This window comes from Hippoglossus stenolepis, chromosome 17 (assembly GCF_022539355.2).
Source record: "Hippoglossus stenolepis isolate QCI-W04-F060 chromosome 17, HSTE1.2, whole genome shotgun sequence".
Classification (NCBI taxonomy): Eukaryota; Metazoa; Chordata; class Actinopteri; order Pleuronectiformes; family Pleuronectidae; genus Hippoglossus; species Hippoglossus stenolepis.
Genome location: NC_061499.1, coordinates 21,868,898 through 21,892,757, shown reverse-complemented (window position 1 = coordinate 21,892,757; position 23,860 = coordinate 21,868,898). Strand labels below are relative to the sequence as shown.

The 23,860-nt window shown below is 40.0% G+C and overlaps 1 protein-coding gene, 1 long non-coding RNA gene and 1 other non-coding gene across 6 annotated transcripts; 1 reads left to right on the top strand and 2 right to left on the bottom strand.

Moving 5' to 3' along the window:
• Positions 1-865: 865 nt before the first annotated feature.
• On the bottom strand, positions 866-3,633 carry LOC118124432. The gene is made up of 7 exons (XR_004698731.1): positions 3,480-3,633; positions 3,236-3,325; positions 2,383-2,511; positions 2,162-2,197; positions 1,439-1,482; positions 1,205-1,258; positions 866-1,108 (listed from the first exon to the last, which is right to left on the bottom strand). It is a non-coding gene; the product is annotated as an uncharacterized LOC118124432 (long non-coding RNA).
• LOC118125335 lies at positions 2,054-2,120 on the bottom strand. The gene has a single exon (XR_004698833.1). It is a non-coding gene; the product is annotated as a small nucleolar RNA SNORD52 (small nucleolar RNA).
• A 465-nt stretch (positions 3,634-4,098) lies between the features above and the next one.
• sacm1la (SAC1 like phosphatidylinositide phosphatase a) lies at positions 4,099-22,695 on the top strand. 4 transcript variants are annotated; one of them, XM_035182199.2, is made up of 21 exons: positions 4,099-4,307; positions 4,392-4,487; positions 8,307-8,404; positions 10,101-10,175; positions 10,274-10,401; positions 12,794-12,943; positions 13,247-13,306; positions 13,411-13,444; positions 13,627-13,728; positions 14,216-14,301; positions 14,448-14,534; positions 14,615-14,683; positions 14,771-14,850; positions 16,373-16,471; positions 16,551-16,689; positions 17,196-17,265; positions 17,378-17,450; positions 17,571-17,664; positions 17,869-17,961; positions 18,042-18,099; positions 19,348-22,695. In XM_035182199.2, the coding sequence occupies exons 1-21, from the start codon at positions 4,114-4,116 to the stop codon at positions 19,482-19,484; spliced, it is 2,022 nt and encodes a 673-aa protein (XP_035038090.2). In that variant the 5' UTR covers positions 4,099-4,113; the 3' UTR covers positions 19,485-22,695. The 4 variants fall into 4 exon arrangements, with proteins under 4 accessions (XP_035038090.2, XP_047199997.1, XP_035038091.2 ...); XM_047344041.1 differs by having other exon boundaries at positions 4,177-4,302; XM_035182200.2 differs by lacking the exon at positions 4,392-4,487 and having other exon boundaries at positions 4,182-4,351.
• The last annotated feature ends 1,165 nt before the right edge of the window (positions 22,696-23,860 follow it).

The following is a 23,860-nucleotide window of genomic DNA, read 5'->3' as shown; positions in this document are numbered from 1 at the left end:
TGACCTGAGGCTCAGCTGCCTTGATTCAAGCACTTACAGAACACACGCAATGTCTTTATATACTTAACACATACCTCTCTGAAATCATGGCTTACTCAATTTTATTTGTGTAACCCATATTCACAAATCACCATTACAATTGGTCTCACAGGGCGTAACAATGTGCAACACCCTCTGCCCATGACCCTCAGCACGAGTAAGGAAAAAGTTTTTTTTTTTTTTTTAAACTAGGGGAAAGAACGTTGAAATCTGAGACACGTGTAAAAGATCCCTCTCCCTTTGTGTAACACCATGTCAACAAAACATTTACATTCATGAGAAAATAATGTCGAACATAATTTAGTGCATCAATGTTTAAGGTATTAATACAAAAGAAAATGTCTGAGAATTGTGGCATTGCCGTTACAAGTATTTGTGAAGGCAGATTGTGTCAAAGCAATTTTATAATCCACAACAACCACTGCTATGCTTTTGGAAAAATACCATCAAGTAGCAGCCACACCTAAAAGTGTATACTTTTAACTACTTACTGAAGTCAAAGCCATTCAACTGTACCAGCTTAGATTTGGTTAAAAAAAAAGTTTCTGCAGATAAGCTCCAGAACATTCAGCAAACCTTATGTCTGCACTTAATGTTTACTTGGTATCCATCATCATTAGACACCATGGGCCCATTACAGTACCTACACTTATTGGCATTAGCAAGCACCATTATGCTGCTTGGTAAATACAGGAGCAGTCTTAAGATCATAATCTGCAACATAATACTTGAGTAGGCACCTCCCACATTAAGCCATAGCACCATCATGTCAAAATTGCATTTAGTGTCTGGTGATTCATTCAAGGAAAACAAAAAACAAAACGAGTCTGTTATCAATAATTTTATTTAAATTTTCATGAAATTCATCTGCATGTCAACAGTTAAAACCATTATAGCAGCTGAGTACAAGCCATGTGTATGCAATACAGGACACCTCCCACTGACAGGCTTGTTTCGGACTCATTTAGATGCTGTGATGGGAGAGCATCTTTTAAACAGTCAAGACTGCTCCATTTCCCAGATGACCTTATGTCGACCAGCGCTGACACGTGGTAGCAGTTTCAACTGCCTGTGGGGGTGAAATGAAATCGTACGATTAATATTTCACAACACTCTTCTGGGGAACCAGCCTTGCTGTCTGCGACACTTTGCCATAAACACCAACCTGGTCCAGTGTTTGTGCCGGGGTGTCATCTAGCTTGAGTTGCCTCAGTTATACCTGGCAAGACAGAAATCAGACATTTCACCACTGTAATGGCTTGCAAACATTCAACAGAAGTCCAGAGCCCAAATGTGCCTCAGTGCGCTGCGAGTAAGCTTCAGTTAACATCAGTCGAACCGAAATGCGAATCATCATCGACAAACTAATGGGGCTTTACTTTCACAGATTGGTACTTACAGCTGCACAACTGGCACTTCAACTCCTCAGTGTTGGAGGATGAGCTAGAAGAAATTAATAAAAAAAAATATAGAGTAAATTCACATGCAACAAGAGCAACTTCATCTTCCACACAACAAGTTTGACTGTTTTAACCCGATTACTGCAGTCATAGTGAACTTTGAAAAAAGCCAGTTAAACTACTATAGAAAAATGTCAATATGAACTTCTGTAAGGTCCTGATAACTGGTGTACAAGTTTCCACGTGAGATTTTAATGTCTTCAACACCTCAGTGCGATTTACCAAATGTGGATTATGTATAAAGACCTCGTGCTGCACCCATTGGCAAATTTCACCATATAAATTTAACTGGTCTGTTTTTTTTTGTATGGCAAGGAAGAATGTTTATTTATATTTGGATGAGACTAACATTTGAGTTGAGCAATAGTCTACCCTTACTGTCAATGTGATGCAGTACAAACTAACGCCATCAGACCTTATGCAGCTTTATTAGTAAGAGGACAATCAAAATGACTAACTTTGAATGGTGTCTGCAATGAAAATGCCTCAAAAATACCAGTAATATGAAATCTGCAGTAAATGGGTTGAAACATCAGACTGCTGCGGTGGTTATGTGGTCAGTGCACTGTGAAATATCTTCAAGCTTTCTCAGAGACTCTAGTCTATGATATCATCATCCCACATAAAGGAGCAGAGAAGAGGCTTTCAGATCCCACACTTACCTAAAGGAGATGCCATCTAGTCACCCTCATAAACACCTGATGACAGAGAATAGTATTAGAACCAGTTGTGATCTTGGCATCAGTATAAAGTAGTGCTATATGCATGCTCAGTGCACTGTGAAGTAGCTTCATGGTATATCAGAGACTCTAGTCTAGTGGATCATCATTTGCATATTGGTTTTTACAGCATATAGTGGCTACATGGTGTCCAAGACACTCACCATCAGTTCATGGCCACAGACTTAACTCTTGACCCAAAGAAGAACACAGGTCTGAGTCAAGAGAACAAAGCTGTTCCTCTCAGAGCTCTGAGGAGCCCCAGTCGACGTCTGGCGCCATCATGCTTCATCCTGAAACAGCAGAGTGGGGCATTTCCACTAATCAGTCAAGCATGGTGAATATGCTTCCTTTCAGTGTCAGACTTTATCTTCTAAAACCTGCACATTGTCAAATTCAGTTTCATTTATATCATATGGAATGATAAATGTCTGTATTTAGTGTTGATGACCACTCAAAGCACCACCGCCAGTCATTTACTTTGTTAGACAGATACTATATCCAAATTCATCAATTGGTGCTGTGGTCAACAGCACCAGTGTGAACAGTGCTTCATTGTCATTAATATTACTTATAACTAGGCAGATGGTGTTCAAAGATAGTTACATAACTGTTCCTGACATCCTGCCAAGGTTCAGTGTGTGGAATTTAGTGATATCTAGTGGTGAAGTTGCATGTTGCAGCTGAATACCCCTCACCCCCCCCAAACATGAAAGAGAACCTGTGGTAGACTTCAACATTACAGGCCCCGTAGAGGACCTGCTCCTAATGTTAATATCAAGCATTTAAATATATGGGGCCCATTCTGGGGTAAAAAACAAAAACAATAGTACAATTTAGATGAAACACTAGTGAAAACATCACTAGTATTATATTTAATTTCTGATAATAACTCCCTTCACCTAAATCTTACACACTGGACCTTTATGACTGTTTCTAAATGCATCACATTAAAAGCCATGCACTTTAGGTTCCATCGTCTCAAACTTTCTCTTAACCGCTATGATAAGCACTTACTTTATGTGTCCCTGCAAGTGGTGCTGCATAATCTCCTTAGACACTCAGTCATGGGCTGAGCAGACTCAGAGTGACGGTGCATCTTATGGCCTACAGGGGAACACAGATCAGAGTTTAGGCCACGCCACACCACGTGTCGAGCACAGAGAAACCACTGAAGACGCTGCAGTCCCTTCTATTACGTCCTCTCACTACGCAAACCTGAGAAGCAAATTAGGAAGCGATTACTAGTCGTTATATTTACCTTTAGTTAAGTTCTTGTTGTTTTTGGACTTCTTCACGATGGTCTTCTGCCTCCTATTGGATTGTGTGGCCTGGACGAAAGACTGAACCAGAGCCCAGCCTTGGTATATATAGACGGATCCTTAACAGCTCCGCCTACTTTAGGTGTCCTGAATACTGCCGGCTTTTGACATTCATAATATTGTGCATGGATGTTGTTACCTATGGTTGTTACACACCTTTAAGGCATATAAATGAAATTGATATGCACACTTTTGACAAAGATAAATGTGAGTTCAAGAGGTTTTTATTTGAGGGAATTTGTTCCCTAAATCAATTTAGAATGACATACATGGGCCAAGTACAAGAGTGGTTTGTGTAGACCAAAAAAGGTGATTATTATCTATAATTATTAGCAATTATTAGTAATTAATGAAAACTATATATGTAGCATGACTAAAATACCTGAATCAAACATGTACCCGTCCATGACAAGAGCATATTCTGTATATAAATATATAGCTATACTGTTTATGAGTAAGTTTCTGATTTGCTCTGCATCATCTCTGAATCAGTGTAAAGTTACTAAAAAATGAATTCATACTATACAGTAGAGATTTAAAGAAATTAGAGATCTTATTTCTGGTATTTACTGCATGCAAACGCCGGGCAACGCAACCGCGAGACATCGAGAGAACTACAAGTACCACCCACCACAGCGCACTTCGTGGATGCCAGGTTCTTACGGGCTGGAATGGAAAAGCACTTATGAGGAGCTACGCCCTCTCCGGGTTCTACCCCTTGTATCTGGCAACACTCACATCATCCACAGTGTCGTCACTGAGGTCAGGTAAACGGAGCGAAAATGGCGACCGCCTACGAAAGATACAATTTGTAAGTACACGCAATAGCGTTAATCTCCATTGTTTTTCAGTTCGCTCTCTCTACGTCCATGTCCGTTAAAGGGCAGTGAAGAGGCGACGCTCGTGTGCGTGTTGAAAGAGGAGCCGCGGTCCAGGAGCGGCGTCAGGTCAGATGACACAGCGGCTGAAGTTCGCTGACAGGCTCGGCTGGTAGAGCAAGAAGCAGTCAAGTTTCACTCCACACTCATTCATTATGAAGAGTGTGTACACCACAGTCATGGTGTACACACACACAAACACACACACACACGAACAGGAAGTGTGTGTTTTGGGGGGGTTCAGTGCAAACAGGGAGGCAGTAAGATTGAATATATATAAAAGCTTTTATAAACCAGCGCAGTGGCTGTCTAAACCTGCCTGTTTGAAATGGACCTGTGTTTGCCTGGCCTGTGTTAGTGCTCCAGTGTACAGAGTGGCTCCTTGTCATTAGTGAGTCCTCTTGTAACACTTCTACAATAGACGTTTTATTGTCTGCGTGCTGGACGCTGTGTGCAGAGCTCTTAAACAGTCTTTGTTGCAGAGTGCAGTGAAGAAACCCTCCATTCATACCACCTGATTTATCTGCAGCGAATATTTTATAGTCAATGTTTTTGATGAAATCGCACTGAAATTTGTAACAACATTGAACGTACCGAATGTCCAAATCCATACAGACAGAAGCAGTTCTCAGACATGAACTCCGGAGGATGTCCGCAGAATTTGGTCTGGACTTTCTCCGGAGTTTGTCTTTAACAGGTGAACAACGCAGCAGGAGATTCTCACAACACACAAATCTCTGGAGTGTTCAGGTGCGGGCTGGTACAACAGGATGTACTATATCCTTTCCGACATGGAGATGTTTTCTTTTACAGCACTTCGACGGCAGTGTCAGCCCTGATCACCAAGAGCTCTTTTGACATCTTTGTTGCTGTCTTCTACATGTGTGGCACCGATTGTTCATCCTGAGATATGTGTATTCTTCTGTTTATTTCAGTTATGTGTCTGTCGAGTCACCAGTTAGACACGTCATCAACACACCCTCTCGCTCACGGTGATCCCCTGCTCGGATATTCTGAATTCTTACTAGGGGGGCTGGATGGAGAAAGTCCAGAGGCTGTCACTCAGACATCTGTGTTCTCACATACAGCCCCACTGGAGAATGTCTGGAGGTTGTCCGGATTTCAGTGCATGTCTTTGAGCAGCTTGACAGACAGAGAGTTAGACAGACATTTGTGGAATTAGTAGGTAGATGTCACATCCATTATCCACATCCAGTTCTGTTGTAGATTCCATTCAGAGGTGGAGCCAAGACAGTTGGATTAAGACACACATCTCTCTGTATGGTAGCTGTTCACTGGCTCTCATGACTCAAGAGGCAGTCAGGCTACAACTTGGATGAAAGTTGACAGAGCTCTGTGTACTTTACCAGACACACCCATGTTAATGCTTTGCCATTATGTTAACTGTTCACGCCTACTAGTGTTTCCTACCATCTGTACTGTGTTGTGTGATCATGACCATCATTAATGTTCCTCATTTACTGTGGATTTTAAAGGAGTGTAGAGTGTAGGGCAGGTTGGCTCAGGGCTTTCTACCAGGATGGTTGTAGTAGGCAGTCAGGTGGGGTAGCAAGTATCAGAGTGAGCATATAGAGGAGGTCATAGAGGATGAATGGGTCAAACACCCAACATTCATCTAGGACCCTGGGGTTCATGTCACTTCTCGTGTTTTTTAAAAATTTTTAATTTTTTTTTTACTTTAGTTAAAGAATTGTTTTGAGCTTCTTGGTTTTGTTCAGGTTGTTCCTTCCATGTCTGAGATAGGAGTCATGGGTACAGAGTCGTGATAGGAGAGGGCTGATCGTACAAACCTTAGAGGCTCTAGTGTCAAGCACCGGAGTGGAGGATGTGACTGCCAATCTGACCTATCTGGGGTCTTTTTGTGGGGAAATTCAAAATCCAACTGCAGAGTAGGGTAGTCAAGTGATCAGTTTGATGTATGTATTGAACCCTGAGTTGAAATCACCACACAGCATTCTGATGTAGGTGTTATTTTCAAGGTATTTAAAGACTGAGTGGAGGCAGCGGAGATGGCATCCTGGGTGGATCTGTTGATTCTGGTTGCAAATTTGTGAGGGTCCAGGCTGGGTGGGAGAGGGTGGTAGTCATTTAGATGACACACTGCACGTTTTAGATAAAGGGACAAAAGCAGAATTGAGAACAGAATCATCCTCCCCTCGTCTTACCACACTCTTGTGTTCTGTCAGCGTGGAGTGCAGTTGTCCATAGAGTGATAGAGCCTGGACTCTGAAAATTATGTGGGCACGACCGTCTCTAATTTCCTGTGCTAAGTGAGGCTGAGTCTTACATCCATTCAATCTGATCCCTGCAAAAGAAGGTGTTAATGAACATTAAAAATGAAAGAGATAAAAGTGTTCACATTTTGGCATTGATAAATGTGACGTTATTTCTTTTACATTTAAAGACTCACTTTTAGTGACGGCGGTTGTTGTAAAGTTTTCTTTGTAGGCAGATAATGACAAACACTTGATTAACGGCAAAACATTTTACTAATCTGAAGTGGATCTCAAACTGTGTCTTACATCCTCACTGTGCTTGAACAATAGAAAAGCATTATATCAATATATATTGGACTTGGTTATACATCACAATTGATGAAAATCATATTGTAATAATTATCGCTATTGTGTTATTACCCAAGGTACCCAGGTATACCATAATAGTTTAATGAACATATAGAATATGAATTAAAATGCATGACATGACCTCAGTATTTTTCTTAGTGTTGGAGTTACAGCTCTGCTTGAGACCCTTTTTAAAGTTAGCTAAGAAAAACAAGCACAAGAATGATTTCATAATAAGTACGTTCACTATCGTATTAGTCATCTCATGACCACTCAGATTTAAGCTGCTATTCATTTGTATCAAGTTCTGAAACCCAGGTTTCAAGTCATTTATAAAAGTACATTACTAATATTTATATTTTCACTCTGATTCCTAACGTTCCAACTATTTATTTATTAATGTATTTATTGAAATTCATCAAAGTGAAGGTCCTGTGTAATTTTGTTATTTTCAAACTACTTTGTGTCGGTGTAGCACAGGCATGTTTGGTTTGGTCTAGATTACTTAAGGCCAACAATAGAGTGTTTGTATGGATTTGTCACTGCTACAGCAGCTGAGTGTTTCACTACATCACCCTGAGCTCCAAACTTCACTGAGGCTGAATAGGAGATCACTTTTTTCTACTGCAGGGATTTAAAGTTGTATTTCTCAAGATGTTGCCATCTCTGGTCGATCTAATTGAATATTCAATAAAGTGGTTTGATTGGAAAGCTACTGCCATACCAGGCTTTCATTTAATAATCAACAGTTTCTCACAATAGACTTTCTGCTTGTTTTTGCCTTTTCCTATTCCGGCTATTTTGGTTGTCAGTCATTGATAAATGGGGAGAGAGTATGATGATAACCTGAACAAACGTGCACACCAGGGATTTTACTGTAGCTGCTGTTATTACAGTACACAGTGTTATGAACCCAACAACACAGGGATGTTCCACATGACCATAGGCTTGGTGTAATATAATAAAATCATTGTCCCCCACAAAGGAAACCGACCTCCACAGGGTGGTCAGGGGTCACATCCATAGCTAGCATGGAGTCAGACTGCAACCATATGCTTTACACTCACCTGGCGCTTAATTTGGATTCACATCTGGTGACAGGTTTTTGCCATTGAAGTACACTGAACCCCCAGTCAGGTTCATCAAACCTGCGATTTGATTTGATGTTTTTCTTCTCACCACATTTGTGTTGGAGCAAGTGAGCAAGCAATACATATGCGTTATGAGCCTGAATAAATATTTGCAAGCTGCAGATTTACCCCTGAATAAAAAATGTTTAACATTTTCTTTGTTTCTTTCCCAGGCACACAACTCCAGAGAAGTTCTTCATTGAGGCCTGTGATGAGGGGGCTGATGCTGTGCTGGCAATCGACAGGGTTTCAAATGAGATGACCCTTACAGGTAGAAAATCTTTGTGATGTCATTGACACACAGTCATTAAACAGTAAGAAGCAGGTTATGTTGTCACCCCCGTCCGTTTTCTTGTTAATCTATAAGCATGAATATACAAGAACAACTGAACATGTTTCCACAAAACTTCGTGGAATGATGCAGTATGGTATGTTTTGGTATGCTATATGGACGAAAAGTATTGGGACACCTACACGTTACACCTACAGGAGCTTTTATGACACCACATTCTAAATCCATTTAACAGTTGTTACAATGCTGTCAGGCAGGTTACGTTCTCCTGGCAAACCCAGACTCGTCCATCAGCCTGCCAGATAGAGAAGCGTGAATCGTCACTCCCCAGAACATATTTCCACTGCTCCTGAGTCCAGTGGCAGCAGGCTTTACACCACCCCATCTGATGCTTGGCATTGTGCTTGGTGTAAGGCTTGCATGCAGCTGCTCGACCGTGGCAACCCATGCCATGAAGCTCCTGGTGCACAGTTTTGGTGCTGATGTTAATGCCAGAAGAGGTTTGGAACACTGCAGTCATTGAGTCAGCAGAATGTTGGCAACTTTTAACCACTATGTGCCTCAGCACTCTGCGAACCTGCTCTGTTGCTAAATGCTTCCACTTTTCAATAATACCACTCACAGTTGATCGTGGAATATCTAAGAGAAATTTCACGAACTGACGGCATCCTATTACAGTACCACACCCAAATTCAGGGAGCTCCTAGGAACCATGCAATCTATTATATATCTTTTGTAAAGGCAGACTGCATGGCTAGGTTCTTGATTTTATACATCTGTGACAATGGGAATTGAATGATTAAGAGGTGTGTCCTTATACCTTTGTCCATATAGTGTATCTTTCAAAGGTTCTTATTGCATGTGGATGGTTCATTCAGTTACAGCTACACAGCCATGGTTTTTCCTCATCCTGTCTTTGTGTATCTCTATGGCAGTGTCTGTTCTAAAACTGCCTGTTTTGAATGGGTTGTGGTAATGCTGGTTGCAGCCTTCTTTTTGAAATGGCAAAAGTAACCTGCAGTAATTGAGCCGCGGGAAGTGAAGACTGGCTGCAGGACTCAGTCTGCAGAACCCTGAAGCCAAGACTGCTGAACAAAGAGATATTCACCTGTTTATTTAAAGTTATGTAAAGGAGATATCTTTGCCATAGTCATGACCCATTTCACGTTTGTTGCACACTGCAACAGAACGCTAGTTGCCTTTTTTGTTCAAAGTGTATTTGTATTGAACGTATTGCATGTCCATATCACACCAAATTCCAAATTACACTTCCTTGGGCCCTTAACAATACACATGCCAAGTGTGAATCTTATAAGATGAATTGTTTTTGAGGTATGCACGCCACAGACAGACAGACAAACTTCTGGAATTTGTAGATTGATAATAAATGATGCTGGCAGTTCTTCAGGAGTTATTTGTCCAAGACAAAATATTTCGATAGATCAATTTCAAACCTTATCTTAAACATATAATCAGTGAATCCTCATCAAGGTGCCATAGATTGCATTATATGCATATGGGTAATTGATTGTCTTTGTCTTATTAGTCTTATCAAGTTGCCTTATTTTGTTATAGTTGAGGCACATAAAAGTGTTAAGAATCCAGATTAAAGTTAGAATATCACTTATTTTTTTAGAAAGCATCTAAGTTTTTAAGCCCATTGCTGCTTTCACAGGTAAAAAGGATGTCCCTCCCTCAGCAGTCACCAAGCCTATATGTGGCATCATGGGAACCATTCGCCTGGTAGCAGGTAGGTTCCTTTGTAATACAATACTCTGCTGTCAATGCTCTGTGGAACAGTATTCTGTTACAGTAAAAAAGCTGTGACTGACCACTTTCACCACACAGGGATGTACCTGATCGTTATCACCAGGAAGAGGAATGTGGGCAGCCTCCTGGGCCATGCTGTGTGGAAGGCTGTGGATTTTGACGTGATCTCTTACAAGAAGACAGTGCTACACCTCTCTGAGATCCAGGTCAGAATGATTGTGCACTCAGTGCTGTAGTGTAAAGATAATGTAGAAAAATGCACTTGTATTAACAGCTTCCACTGCTGCAGGATTTACCGCGAGCAAGTCTAACATGCAACAGATACAGAAAATGTAATCAAACAAAACAAAAAGAGAACAAATTTCTCAGCATTAAAAAGCGATGCCACACACCCAGAAGACACCGACAAAGATGTCAAGAGAGTTTGTGGTGATAAGAGTTGATGCCGGTGTCAATGTGCTGTAAACAAAACGTGATCTCAGCAGCAGAATAATAACAATACCCTACATCCTGCCTCTGTGTGCTGCATCATGCCTCATCTGAATCCTGCAGAGGATTTGTTGCTGTTGTGAACGCGTCTGAGCGGAGAATCTCCTGCTGTGTTGTTCATGTTTAAAAAGGAAAACCGCAGTCAAATTCCGGACCCAATTCTCTTGAGTTCCTCTGCAGGTCATGTCTGAAATACACATTAAGTACTGCTTGCTAGCCTCCTCAGCTGGATTTAATGCACACAGCATATATTTACATTACCACAGTTTGTCACCTTATTTTCACATGATATTTTTGACCAACAGCAATCACAGTACAACTTATGTCAATAATGGATTTCCCGATAATAGACTGTCAGTATTGTTTGTGGTACTCTGTGTTAGCCTAGTAGACGATCACACTGCTGAGTGGTTTGGAAATTCAAATATTAGAATAATATAAAGCCTTTATTATCATTGTGGTGTACGAAACACAATTAAAATTGCTTCTCCAGGCTAATGCATAAAATGTAAATCAAAGTTTAAAAGAACACGATGCACTCAAGAGATCATGCATTAAAAATAATTAAATATAAATTCAGACAACCCGTTTGGGTTTCTCAGACATCAATTCTCTCTCACTGAGATCTTCTGTACAGGATCATTATTCATTGCAGTCTGGTAGCACACTATGCTATCTGATTTCAGGGAAGCAGGCAGTGCCTTATTAATCTGCGGCCCCTTCTAGTTTGTTATGTTAATTAAAGAAGCATCTCAGCTGTTTGATTCAAATCCCTTTGCATTTCGAGAATAAAGTGGAAATGTGGAGAAAAAAATCAAAATGCCAATAACAAAGGTGAATTAAATCAGAGTAATATAAAATGTTGTTCCATCTTTTGAAGCATCTGTGGTATCTCTGCAAAGTCCTTATACTATTTACCACACTGTAGCTGCTTCCAGACCCAATTCTCCGGAGTTCCTCCAGAGGTCTCGTCTGATAACGTCTGCTAATGATGGTAGTTTGATTCTAAAAAGTTTGACTTAAATCTTCAAATTTTATGTTTATTCTCGACAATTCAACTTTATTCTTGATTTGATGAAGTTTGTCCTGAACATTTTATTGGCCATTCTCTGGAAATGGAAAAAATCTTTCTCTTCTAATTTTTTCCCGTATGCCTGGCCATAATACTGTAGTATATTGTAGTTAATTAGTGGGGTTTGTTCTTTTGTGGGTTTTCTTTCGTAGTATCATGACAAAGCAAAGAGCTAACCAAGTGACAGGAATGTAAGAAAGCAGATGGAGTGAGTGAACAGTGAAATGTCAGGCTTCACTCTCTGTGCTACCTGGCTTAGCAGTCAGATCCTATTAGCCTGGCAGAAAAATACAAACCTCAAAAAAGCACAAAACTCACTCTGATACAACTGTCACTGCTGTATAAGACTAAATCTAGCATGAATGCTACCTCTCACACTACACCTGCTCTGTCAAATGGTCCTGAAATGTGAATACAACAACTTGGGGCACACGAAAGCCTGAGAAAACATGCAGGTCTTTAGTTTAACCTTAAATTCGTCAATGGAGGGGCAACATTTAATTGTAAAAGGTAAAGTGTTCCAAACGTTTGGAGCGGCAACAATAAACACTCAAACAACTGACCAAGGGATAGCTGTGAGCAGCTGCACAGAAGATCTAAGAGTTTTAGGAGTGGAAAGGAGGCAAAGAAGCTCAGAGCTCTATTGGGAGAGCAGGCCATTTAAAGGTTTAAAAAGAATGCTTTACTTTACTGGGAGCCAATGCAGGGATGCTGCCTCTGGTATGGATTTCAGAATTTTTTGTTATTATCTTAGCTAAATTTTGCCTTTAGTATTTTTGATCAATACGACGCCTGGGCCGATATTTACTTTGGTGTAAATCTTGGGAGTTTGATAAATATAAGCTGTGGTGTGCGATAGATGTTATGCCTGGTAGTCACCACACATACAAAGATAGAGCTGAGGTATCTGGATTGGAAAAGATAAATCCCTTACACATACAAGTTCAATGTATGAGTTTGCATTTTCCTGCACTCTGCAAAGTGCATAATCAGGAATTTTCCTGCACACTGAAAGTCTGTTTTCTTTCCTCCTCCAGTCTCAAGAGAATAAGACCTTCCTGTCGATGATTAACAATGTGCTGACTACAGACGGCTTCTACTTCTGCACTGACTACGACCTGACACACACTCTGCAACGGCTGGCCAACACCAGCCCTGACTTCCAGGAGATGAGTCTACTGGAGAGGGTTAGGGTTCTGCCTTACAGTTGTCCAGTCATTGATAAATCAGAGTCATTGATTTGTCATAAATAATTAATAATAGATTATTTACAATAATCGTGATCATAAAGTAGTGTCTTTTTTTTATATCAACATTAACATTAACTTAATTGAGTCACTTATTTACATATAGATTCCATTTAAAGATAATAACATTAAACTGCATTATCTAAAGTTGCTTTGAAATGTATTAGGTACACAACCTTATTGTAAATTGTTGTCATATGCATTTGCTTGTATGAATGACAAATAGTGTGTTGTGGTTTTTAGGCAGACCAGAGGTTTGTGTGGAACGGGAACCTGCTGAGAGAACTGGCTGCACAGCCAGAGGTAACAAAAGTCACAGGTGACCTGTGGCCCATTTGTTCTTCAGCCATGCAGTGTTTTTGTACTTCTTTTATTCAATTACAATATGTGTCACTATTTCCCCATAGCTTCATAGGTTTGCACTTCCTGTTGTCCATGGATGTATCCTTTTCACTGAATGTCAATTTTATTCAAATTTTCTCATGCAGCATGAGCTGTCTGGAGTCATTTGTAGATGACATGAGATTAAATGAGATGAAATTAAGGTAGAGTAGGTTAGAGGATCGGATGAGAGAATCTGATGAGATGCTGAACTGAGCCTTTCCTTGACCATTGTGATCCAGTCATTGTCATGAAGCCATGTCGTATAAACGGGAAGATCTTTGAGTGGATCCTCATATCCAGAAGAAGCTGCTTCCGGGCAGGTGTCAGATACTACGTAAGAGGTACGCATTTAAAAAAAAAGCTGCATTGTTGTCTGTGGAGACAAACCAAGGTTGGCTGTAGCTCTGGCAAGCGGCTTTGGATCAGGATATTGAGCAGGTCGGTCACTAACCAGAAGGTAGTTTGTTTGATTCCCAGCTCCTCCAGTCTGCATGTCGACTGAACACTGAACCCAAATTGCCAGTTGTGCTGGCAGTGTGTGAATGGTGTGTGATAAGGCACTTGGAGTGTACAATAAGACTGCAAATGCGCTTTATAAATAAAATTAATTTACCATTACATACCATTAGACTCAAGCAGTGTGATTAGTAAAGCAGCTAATAGCCAACACATTTTCAACAGTAATAGTTGAATAACAGTTTATAGTTGTGCCTTGCAGCATGTGAGTCACGAGGAGCTTATGTTGTTCTGTTCTAGAGTAGCAGAGGGTCTAACGTTGTCGACCTCACCACTGGTGCTGCTCATGAATGTGTCTTGTTGTTTTCACAGGCATTGACTCTGAAGGCCATGCTGCTAACTTTGTGGAGACTGAGCAAATAGTTTTGTATGAGGGAGCAAAGGCTTCGTTTGTACAGGTAAGTAATACAGCTGGTCCAGCTGGAATACTGTGATAATAATGATGGATCCTTCTCTCTGTGCCACTTTTAACTCGGATGTTAAAGCACTTAAGTTTGAGAAGCTCACAATTTCAGAAGTGACCTGGAAATGTTTTCATCCCCAGACACGAGGTTCCATGCCCTTTTACTGGAGTCAGAGGCCAAACCTCAAATACAAGCCTAAACCTATTATCAGCAAAGCAACCAATCGCGTAAGAGGACGTGTCTTGTGTCTTTTTAGAATAGCGATAGATATGAAAATAGGATGTTAACCGCTTTAATCTTTGTACAGATGGATGGTTTCCAGAGGCATTTTGACTCTCAGCTCCTCATCTATGGGAAGCAAACCATTCTCAACCTGGTGAGGGCCCTTTTCTGAGCTCTTTCTTTATTAACAAATATATGAAAGACTCATGTTTGGCCAACTGGGGTTTTCTTGTTTTTGCAGGTGAATCAGAAGGGCTCAGAGAAGCCACTAGAACAGGCCTTTGCCAACATGGTGTCAGGCATGAACAATGGTATGCTCAAGTAAGTGTCACTCAATGCATTTTTTAGTTTTTATGGTCACTGAGTCCACAGTCACTCAGAACACATGCACTGTAGTTGCACTTGGTTACAGTAAACCTGCAGGAGGTCAGTAATCCGTTCTTTCCCCTGCACCTCTCACTATACCTGGGTTTTGTTCTGCTCTCTTATTACCCTGCTTGTGTGTGTGCCTGCATGTGTGTGAGTGTATGTGTGCATGCGCGCATGTAAATAAAATTGACAACACATAGACAGACTCACCAAACTTGGTGTGATTTATTATTTGAAAGCTTATCTCCAGATTATTAACTTTTGAGGCTGATCAATTGATCAGCCTCAAAAGTTAATAATTCAAGTCAACAAGTCAAGATTTTCAAAAATATGGTTATAATTAGCAGAATTATTTCCTATCATATGTCATGTGCCAAAGTGATATCATGAAGAAGCCCCAATCAGAAAATGGCATCATGCGTAGTTCAAGAATGCATTTTTCCAGGTGTTTCTGTATCCTATTGAACTATAGACACAACATAAAGTTTACATTTTTTTTATAGAGAAACCCAACAGTTCCCACAATGAGCAAGCACTTTGGCAACTTTGAAAAAACTCCCTTATTAACTGGAAAAAACCTCTGGCAGAACCAGACTCAATGTGGGCGGCCATCTGCCTTGACCGGTTGGGGTGAGCAGGGAAAAATGGGGAGGAGAAGAGAGATGGGTGGAAAAGAGGGGGGAGAGGGGGAGAGAGCAAAGAGGGAGAACAGGAACACTTGTGCAGCATCAGGTATCAGCTCTGAGTAGTTATGATGAAAACAATAACAGTGTAAAGATACTATTGATTATTAATGATGGCAGCAACAGTTCATATAGTAATTAAGTAATAATAGGTATTATTGTTAATAATAATAATAATTGTTATCCTGCAGCTCTGGAGTCGGAGATACCTGCAAAGAGAGAGATAGAGACTATGGGAGGAAAAAGACACATAGTTAGTGACATGTAAATAAATGAATGTGGGGGTAGAGTGACAGAGAGAAGGGGAGAAGTGTTCAGTGCATGATGGGAGTTCCCCCAGCAGTCTAGATCTATAGCAGCATAACTAAGGGATGGTTCAGGACTCACCTGACAGACAGTGCTTCTCTGAGATGTTTAGGGCCAATTACAATGACCTCAGTTTTGTAAGAAGTAAGAAGTTTTGGGTCATCCAGGCCTTGATGTTCTTGAGACATTCCTGAAGTTGGACCGATTCATCAGGCTTCATAGATATGTACAGCCTGGTGTCGTCTGCGTAACAATGGAAGTGTATGTGTTGCTTTCTGATGATGTTGCCTAAAGGGAGCATATATAAGGTGAAGAGTATCGGTCCAAGGACAGAACCTTGTGGGACTCCGTAACTAACTTGTGTGAGCATGGCGGTGTATAGTTACTTTCCATTTCTGAACTGATGGACTTGAGGGCTTAACCAACCTGATTTCACTTAGTTTTTTTAGAGTCTCACTGTCGGACATTGTCTCCTCTGTCCTCAGTTACATCGCCTTCGACTTCCACAAAGAGTGCAGCCACATGCGGTGGGACCGTCTGCAGATCTTGGTGAATGCTGTCACTGAGACACAAGATGAATACAGGTAGGTTAACCAGTAACAGTTCTAGGGGAATATGGTGTTGTTTATTGTAATAGAGATTCAGATTTGTTTCTGTGTGTAGTTACTTCATGGTGAGCTCTGAGGGGAAGACTGTGGCCCAGCAGAGAGGAGTCTTCCGCAGTAACTGTATGGACTGCCTGGACCGGACCAATGTCATCCAGAGTCTGCTGGCTCGACGCTCCCTGCAGTCTCAGCTCCAGGTACTGTGAATCCCACTGCTGCTGAGCCTCTTAGAACAGTAAATGTTTTAATGGTAATTGCATGTCCTCAAGTCTTACAGTTTTTGAGGTGAGAATCTTTTACTTTTGTTTGGATGTTCAGCAGAAGTTCATGAATAAAGAGAGAAGAGTGGACATCATGCCATCACTTCCTGGCAGAATATATTCATTAATATATGAGTTGTATATGTACCTCACAGTACCTAATTGTTATTCAAGTTTAGACAATGTTGATCATGTCAACATGTAGCTCCATTGACATGTGAATCATTCAGAAATATGAAGCATCACAGTTTTTTTTATTCATCAGTACATGGAGTGACACTTTGATGCTTAACATTTTGACAAAACATACTGAGCAAATGGATGTTTGCAGTTAGGTGGACCATGCAGATTTCGTTTGCTATAACCCGTTTAAATGCATATAACATTTTTGAAACCTGACTATTGACCATATTACTGTATGTATTCTGGCTGTGTTTTGACAGAGAATGGGGGTTCTGAATGTGGGCCAGCAAATCGAAGAGCAGGCTGAGTTTGAAAAGATCTACAAGAATGGTAACTCTTGTTCTTGTGTCAATTTAAACAGACTGTTAGCATGTGTTAAGTAGAAAGTGTAACCTCTCTGCGTGTTCTCACCGTGTTCACTGTGTGTGCGCTCTCTAACCAGCATGGGCTGACAATGCCAATGCTTGCGCAGTTCAGTACGCAGGAACTGGAGCCTTGAAAACAGACTTCACAAGGTACAGTGTGCTAACACCCCATAACAAATATGAACTGACTAACGTGTGCCCTACTCTGGAGGCCCTCCGCAGTGTTGTTATCATAATCTGCTGTCTAATCCGAGGTCATTTCTCCATCAGGACAGGGAAGAGGACGAGATGGGGGCTGCTGATGGATGGCTGGAACTCCATGATCCGCTACTACAAAAACAACTTTTCTGATGGATTCAGACAGGTATGATGTATATGACATGATTTGTCATAATATATAATAAAAATATATTTTTAGCACTTTGTTGATGCATTACTCCTGAAGAGAACTCCACTGTTTCAATCAGACTGCTCGTGTAATTACTTTACCTGTTGTAACTTTTCATGTACAATATTTTAATCAAACTTATGTATATACTTATATAAAATGTGACCTGGCTGCTTTCAGGATTCCATTGACCTGTTTCTGGGTAACTTTGCTGTCGAGGAGTCAGATGGACCCACTCCCCTTCGTGTGCAGAAGGACTGGAAGTTCCTCACGGTCAGTACATCACTATTATCTCTGAAGTCAGCAGCAACAGCAGTTAAATCCAATTAATTTTTTTTTTTTTTTTTTTGCAGCTGCCCATCATTATGCTGGTTGCATTTTCCATTTGCATCGTATGTCTTCTCATGGCTGGTAGGTTCCTCTCTGCTGATCAAGTAAAATTTGTATTTGTGTTGGGTAAAGAGCTGCAATGCTGCTCCTTAAAAAAAGTGTTCTGAACATTTGTGATGATAATGGCAAGGAATGTAATGTGAGTGTTTTTTTTTTTCATCTTTCAAATTCCAGTGACATATTAGCTCAGTATGCTTGAAAATTTTTTGTAAAAATGACACAAAAACTAACCCAATCACATATAAACGCCAAAGTGTCTAATAATATGGCTCCTCTCTGTCCAGACGAGCATTTTAGCTTTGTTTCAGATATAATCTCTTTCCATACTAGCATACTTCAAAACGCATATTGTGTGACTATTAATTATTATGCATATGCGAATGTGGGCAGGTTTATTTCCCTGACGTTTTTTTTAAATGGGACCTGTAGTTTTTCCAAAAGAGAGCTGAGTGTGGACGCTAGGCATAAACATACAGTAGCAGAAAAAAAAGGCAGCATCCTTTTCTCTCTGCTAAAACAAGTGATAATTCTCAAACTGGCTGGAAAGAGGAGAACTTCTCAACTTCATGTTGAAGTTTAATCAGGTTCAACTCTGGCAGCTGCAGTGAAGGAAATCAAATCCTTTCTGACTCCACTAAAAGACGAGTAAGACGTGCTGCACGGTACACTCTTTTTGTACACTTTTTTCTCACACGTTTTACCAGTATTTGTCTATTTATGTGTATAGACTTTGTTTCATTGATTTATCAGACTGTGAGAAGGAACAACAACTAAAGGTGGACATTCAGCAGAATGTGGTTAGTTGATCTGCAGTAGTTATTACAGGGAGGAACAGCACAAGAGTGGCCGCAGTGAACTGTTGTTCTGTGTCTCTCCACACTGAAGGCAGCATGTCAGCAGAAGCTCCAGTCCTCCATCTGTAGCACAGTACGGCTCTATGTCAGCTGCAGAGCCCAACACTTATCCACTGTAGTTATGGTTGTGAAACAAAAGAAAACAGGCTTGAAGCCTAAAAAGATGCTTTAGTCTGCACCTACATGTGTATTTCAGTGCTTCAGTCGAAAAGTCAAAATAATCTCAGTCACTAAGCACTATAACTTTACTCTGATGGAAAACGTCACAAGGTCAAGGAAATATGTAAAAGAGAAGCCGTCAGGAGAGGACAACCATGGTGCAGAGAAAATCCGACAGAAGGTTTAGATAAGGAGCTTCATTGAAAGTTGCCGCCGTTTTGAGAACCAGTGGAAATGACTGCTGCTTATCTTCCAGGTGACACATGGACAGAAACGCTGGCATACGTGATGTTCTGGGGGGCTGCTAGTGCCATTACAGCCACTAGCATCTTGTTTAATGGCGCAGACTTTGTGGATGCCCCCAAACTGGTTCACAAGGAGAAGATGGACTGAGTGACGGTGTGGGTTTGCGTGTATGAGGAGCTCCTGGGTCCAGCAGACTCATATACCTCGTCATCGTCACAGTCTACTGCCCCACGTCTGGTATCTAGACCCATTTGCTGCCTCCACGCTGCCCTGAAGACTTTCTCATCCACAACTGTTACTCTACTGTCATTCTCTACTGCACATACGACTTTCTTCAGTGGTACTGTGCACACTCCTTTACATGGTTTACATTCCTCATATGTGTCTTTAGGTTGCTGCTTTGTTGGGGTTCATTTCTTTCCAGAGGGTCTATGATGGGAGTAAGCTATCTCACTACTGCTCATTTTTGTATTTGTTAACCATTTTTAACAAAATTCTGTAGAAGAGGATCAAGGCCATGTGAATATTTTCTTTTTTTGGTAAAATGGTAAAAATGGTCTGTATTTATACAGTGCTTTTCTAGTCTTGATGACCACTCAAAGCGTTTTACAGCACAAGTTAAAGAAAAAACTTTTACTCTCTGGGGGGAATGCAACAATATTGATGTGGTGTTAAAAAAGGTTGTGTACAGGGTAGTATCAGAGTTTGTGCTGCTAGAAATATGATTGATAAGATAAGAAGTTATTGAAAACCAAATCCAAAAGAATAAGTGAACATTTAAATGAAATATGAAAGTTTATTCAGATAGCAACTTTAAGAACACATTTACAAGTTGTGTAAATATACAATATACAATACAAATTGACTCACTGTCAAAGGATGGAAAATCAAAGTGGATACATTCACAAGTTGTGTAGTATCTCAGAGTTGAATGAAATTTGTTCATTTTTAAATTATTGATTATTGTAGTTTTAAAGATTGTCAACTTAATTGATTATATTCATCACAACAGATGATTGTTCCCTCAATGTCAAAAAACATTTAGACATGTGGCACTTAAACATGCACATACTGAAAGGGTATGTTGTATCTCATTGATGAATGGAGCACAATGTTGCACAATAACAGAGTATGATGATTATGCTTTGTTAATGGCTCAGTGCTTTCCTTACCATCTTGTTGTTATACTACCATGAACTGTGCTGCCTGCAGACAGCTCCTAAAGATGTGTCCACTTGTATGGAGAGTTAATACACAGGAGTGTTTTGTTGTTGCTAGTTTTTTTTTTTTTAACCAAGATTCAGACGTCTATACAGCTCAGCCCACATCATCGATTAGTTCAGTGATTCAAAAAGGTCTACTCAGGTCTGCTCATTCATGTTTTTTTTGTTTGTTAAAAGTGGTTGGAGAAGCAATTGATCATTTAGAACATGTAGGAAGGATGAGGACGCCTTCTTCCAAGTTCTCTATTTAGCTACTTAGTTACAGTAGTAGCCCGGTCAGAACGTAGTTGACAGGCGTGGAAGAGGTCGACACAGACGTGCAGGGTGTGATAACTCCACTAAAAACATAAGAGCTCTGTAATTGTCACTTTTTCTTGATTGGCTTGACAAAAGTTCTTTGCTTTTCGAGACCAGTACCACAGTTTTGAGGTTGACTGAAAATGAGGTTACATTGATAAAACTGTTTTATTCATGCTGTCTACCACAGTGTCTTTTTAAACAATTATCAAACTTAATCACTGGTAGGGGGAGCCAGAGTTTAGTTTTTTATCAAACACATTGTGGCTTTGAATCTGATTTAACCCAAGTTATCAGATGAAGCTCTGTGGTCATCAGGATGCTCAAGTGGTGAAAGGAAGTTGGCCTGCACATTACGTTGTTACTATGACAACGGTTATCTGGCTTTATATTAAAAGATAATTCATTCAATGTCTCGTCGTTCTTGAAAGGTTTTTGTAGATAATTATATTATGGTCAAAGCAGATACGTTTATCTTGATAACGAGTTACAATAATTACACTGAGTTCTCAGACACAAAAACTAAGACGTCAGCATTCAGGGTCAGGCCTCCATATTCAGCCACGGTTTCCTCTGGTTCAGTTTCCTGTTTCCTCACAGAGGTTTGGTTTGACTCTCCAATTTAGTTTCCTGAGTGGAGCTCCTGTCTTGTATCACTGCCTTACACACCTGCTCAGTGCAGACGACGCAGACATTTAAACCTTTCATATTATCAAGATGTGGTTGGGCTTTGAAACTGTCCTCTGCTGTTGAATGTTTCACCCTCTCTTCTTGGTCTGTGTGTGTGTGTGTTGAATCATCTCAAACATTTACATACATCAGACCATTCCAACACTCTGCTGACGTTGTTTTAGATCAAGGTCGAAGGAGGTTTATTTTGGTAATCTTACATGAGATAATTTGTATACAATGACCCACTGTGACAAAATAAAATAACTGAAGTAATTTGTGTGACCAGGGTAGTAACAGCTTGTGCAAACAAGATGAAATGGTGTGTGATTAGTTAATAACATGTGGAAAACGTTTGGACTTCAGCACACTGTACTTACTACTTACTTACTACTTACCCATGGTTTTCATTATAATGGACTTGTATGTTTAGTTGTTGTGGGCCTTGCATTAGGATTTCTTTCCTTGTTTTTTTTTTTGCCAAACTACTTTTCACAAGCTCCAGAATGAAAGTTCACTCTCATATGTATATCTCAGTGCAGGATAAATCTGTCTCATGGGTCCTTGAAATATCTGTATAATTCAAATAAGATTTTTATTCAACAGATGTACTACATACAATTATATTGGTTTAAGACTTGGGCAGTCAGCACCTTATTGACAAGTTTGGAAATTGTACCCTAAAATCATTATACTGAGAAAACATCATGTGCAGATGTATGAATGTTACACAGCGAAACACTTCACTGTGGTTTTCTCTTGGATGTGGTGATTATACCTCATATAGGCTTATGTTTCCCATCTAAACCGGAATCAGTAATTGATCAAAGAATCTAATTCATTTAGAAGCAGGCCTTTATTTTGTTGTTACAAGTTTGTTTATGAGGTCACAACCCTGTGCAGGATGGCTGATGATAAATTTATATCTGCAGGTTGATCATTGTCACATATTCGAATCACTGGGGTTATATAGGTATAAAGTTATCAATTTAAAAATAAACAATATTTAAAAAATCTTCGAAGGTGTTGGAAGCCAGAATCAGTTGTTTAGTTTGCTGTGGAATATGTAAATTCTTTTCTGTTTCTCCTTAGCACTTTTCAATGCTCTTCTTCCGGAAGTGGACTTCAATCAGTTGTTGTGATTGTCAATAAACTTCAGTTAACACAGATTTTCTTTTCTTTTTCTCTCAAACACCATCAGACCCGCTGCCCATTGAAGAGAGTATAGTCAAGCCTTCTCTATCTTTTCTGTGTTTCATCTTTTTGTACATTATAGTCATGGGTTATTTTATGAGCTTCTTCCTGTGTTTTCAAACATGATATTTACTGGAATTGTCATGCATGTCCTACCCTCTTTTAGTTAGTTCTTTTATTTACTGTTAATTGGTAATATCTGCACTCTTACCAGGGAACTGAGACAAAAAGCGTTTCAATGTCTTTAATAAAATAACTAAAGGAAGAGGAGTTGAATGTGAACAAGCAGGCTGATTATTAGGTTCAGGTTCAAGTAGAGAAGTTGGTTTCTGAGGCCGAGATTCCCAATAGAAGTCCAAACAGAAAGAGGCTGAGCATGGCTCATATTCAGAAATGACTGGATGATCCTGGGCAGGTAATAAAAAGCGAGATGAGCAAAAAGCAGAGCACAAAGCTAGAGAACAGTGTGGTCGTATAGTGTGTTTTCCACTCCGGTGTAAAGACTTAAGGTTGACTAGCAATAATAGACTCTAATAATAGCCAGCTCAAGTCTTTCACACGAAGCTCCAATGATCTGTGAGTTGTCAGGTGGACCTAGATAGTGATATTTTCTCCATTTGCATATATCTAAAACCACGGACAAATTCTTACTCAATTTTCAGTGGAAAAACGCACATGTAAAAAAACTAAATACATGCGTTCATTTTTTTTACTTTACCACACAAAATCAAAATAAATTGGATCAGTAGTTACTGAGGGTCTGACCTCTTTCTGTGATTGTTTAACCTTTTAAAACTTTGAAGGAAAGTAATTATCACCCTGGATTGGATGATGATGATGTAAAATACATTTTTATTATGAACATTATATTGGTTGTTAATCTGGTGTTTACCACAAAATGTGTTTTTGACTAAAAGTTTATGTTTTGAATGCCTCACAGCATATGATGGTTTGGTTTATATTTATGTCTCATTCACTCGGTCCCTGACAACATAGCTTTTCAATAGAGTGAATTCATTGACTTCTGTGACTTATTTCGATATCTGTTTTACACATTAGATCAACATATAATATCTTTCTGGAATCCTTAATATTATGAGAGAGACTTTACTCAACCTGAACAACTGGACCAAAATGAGG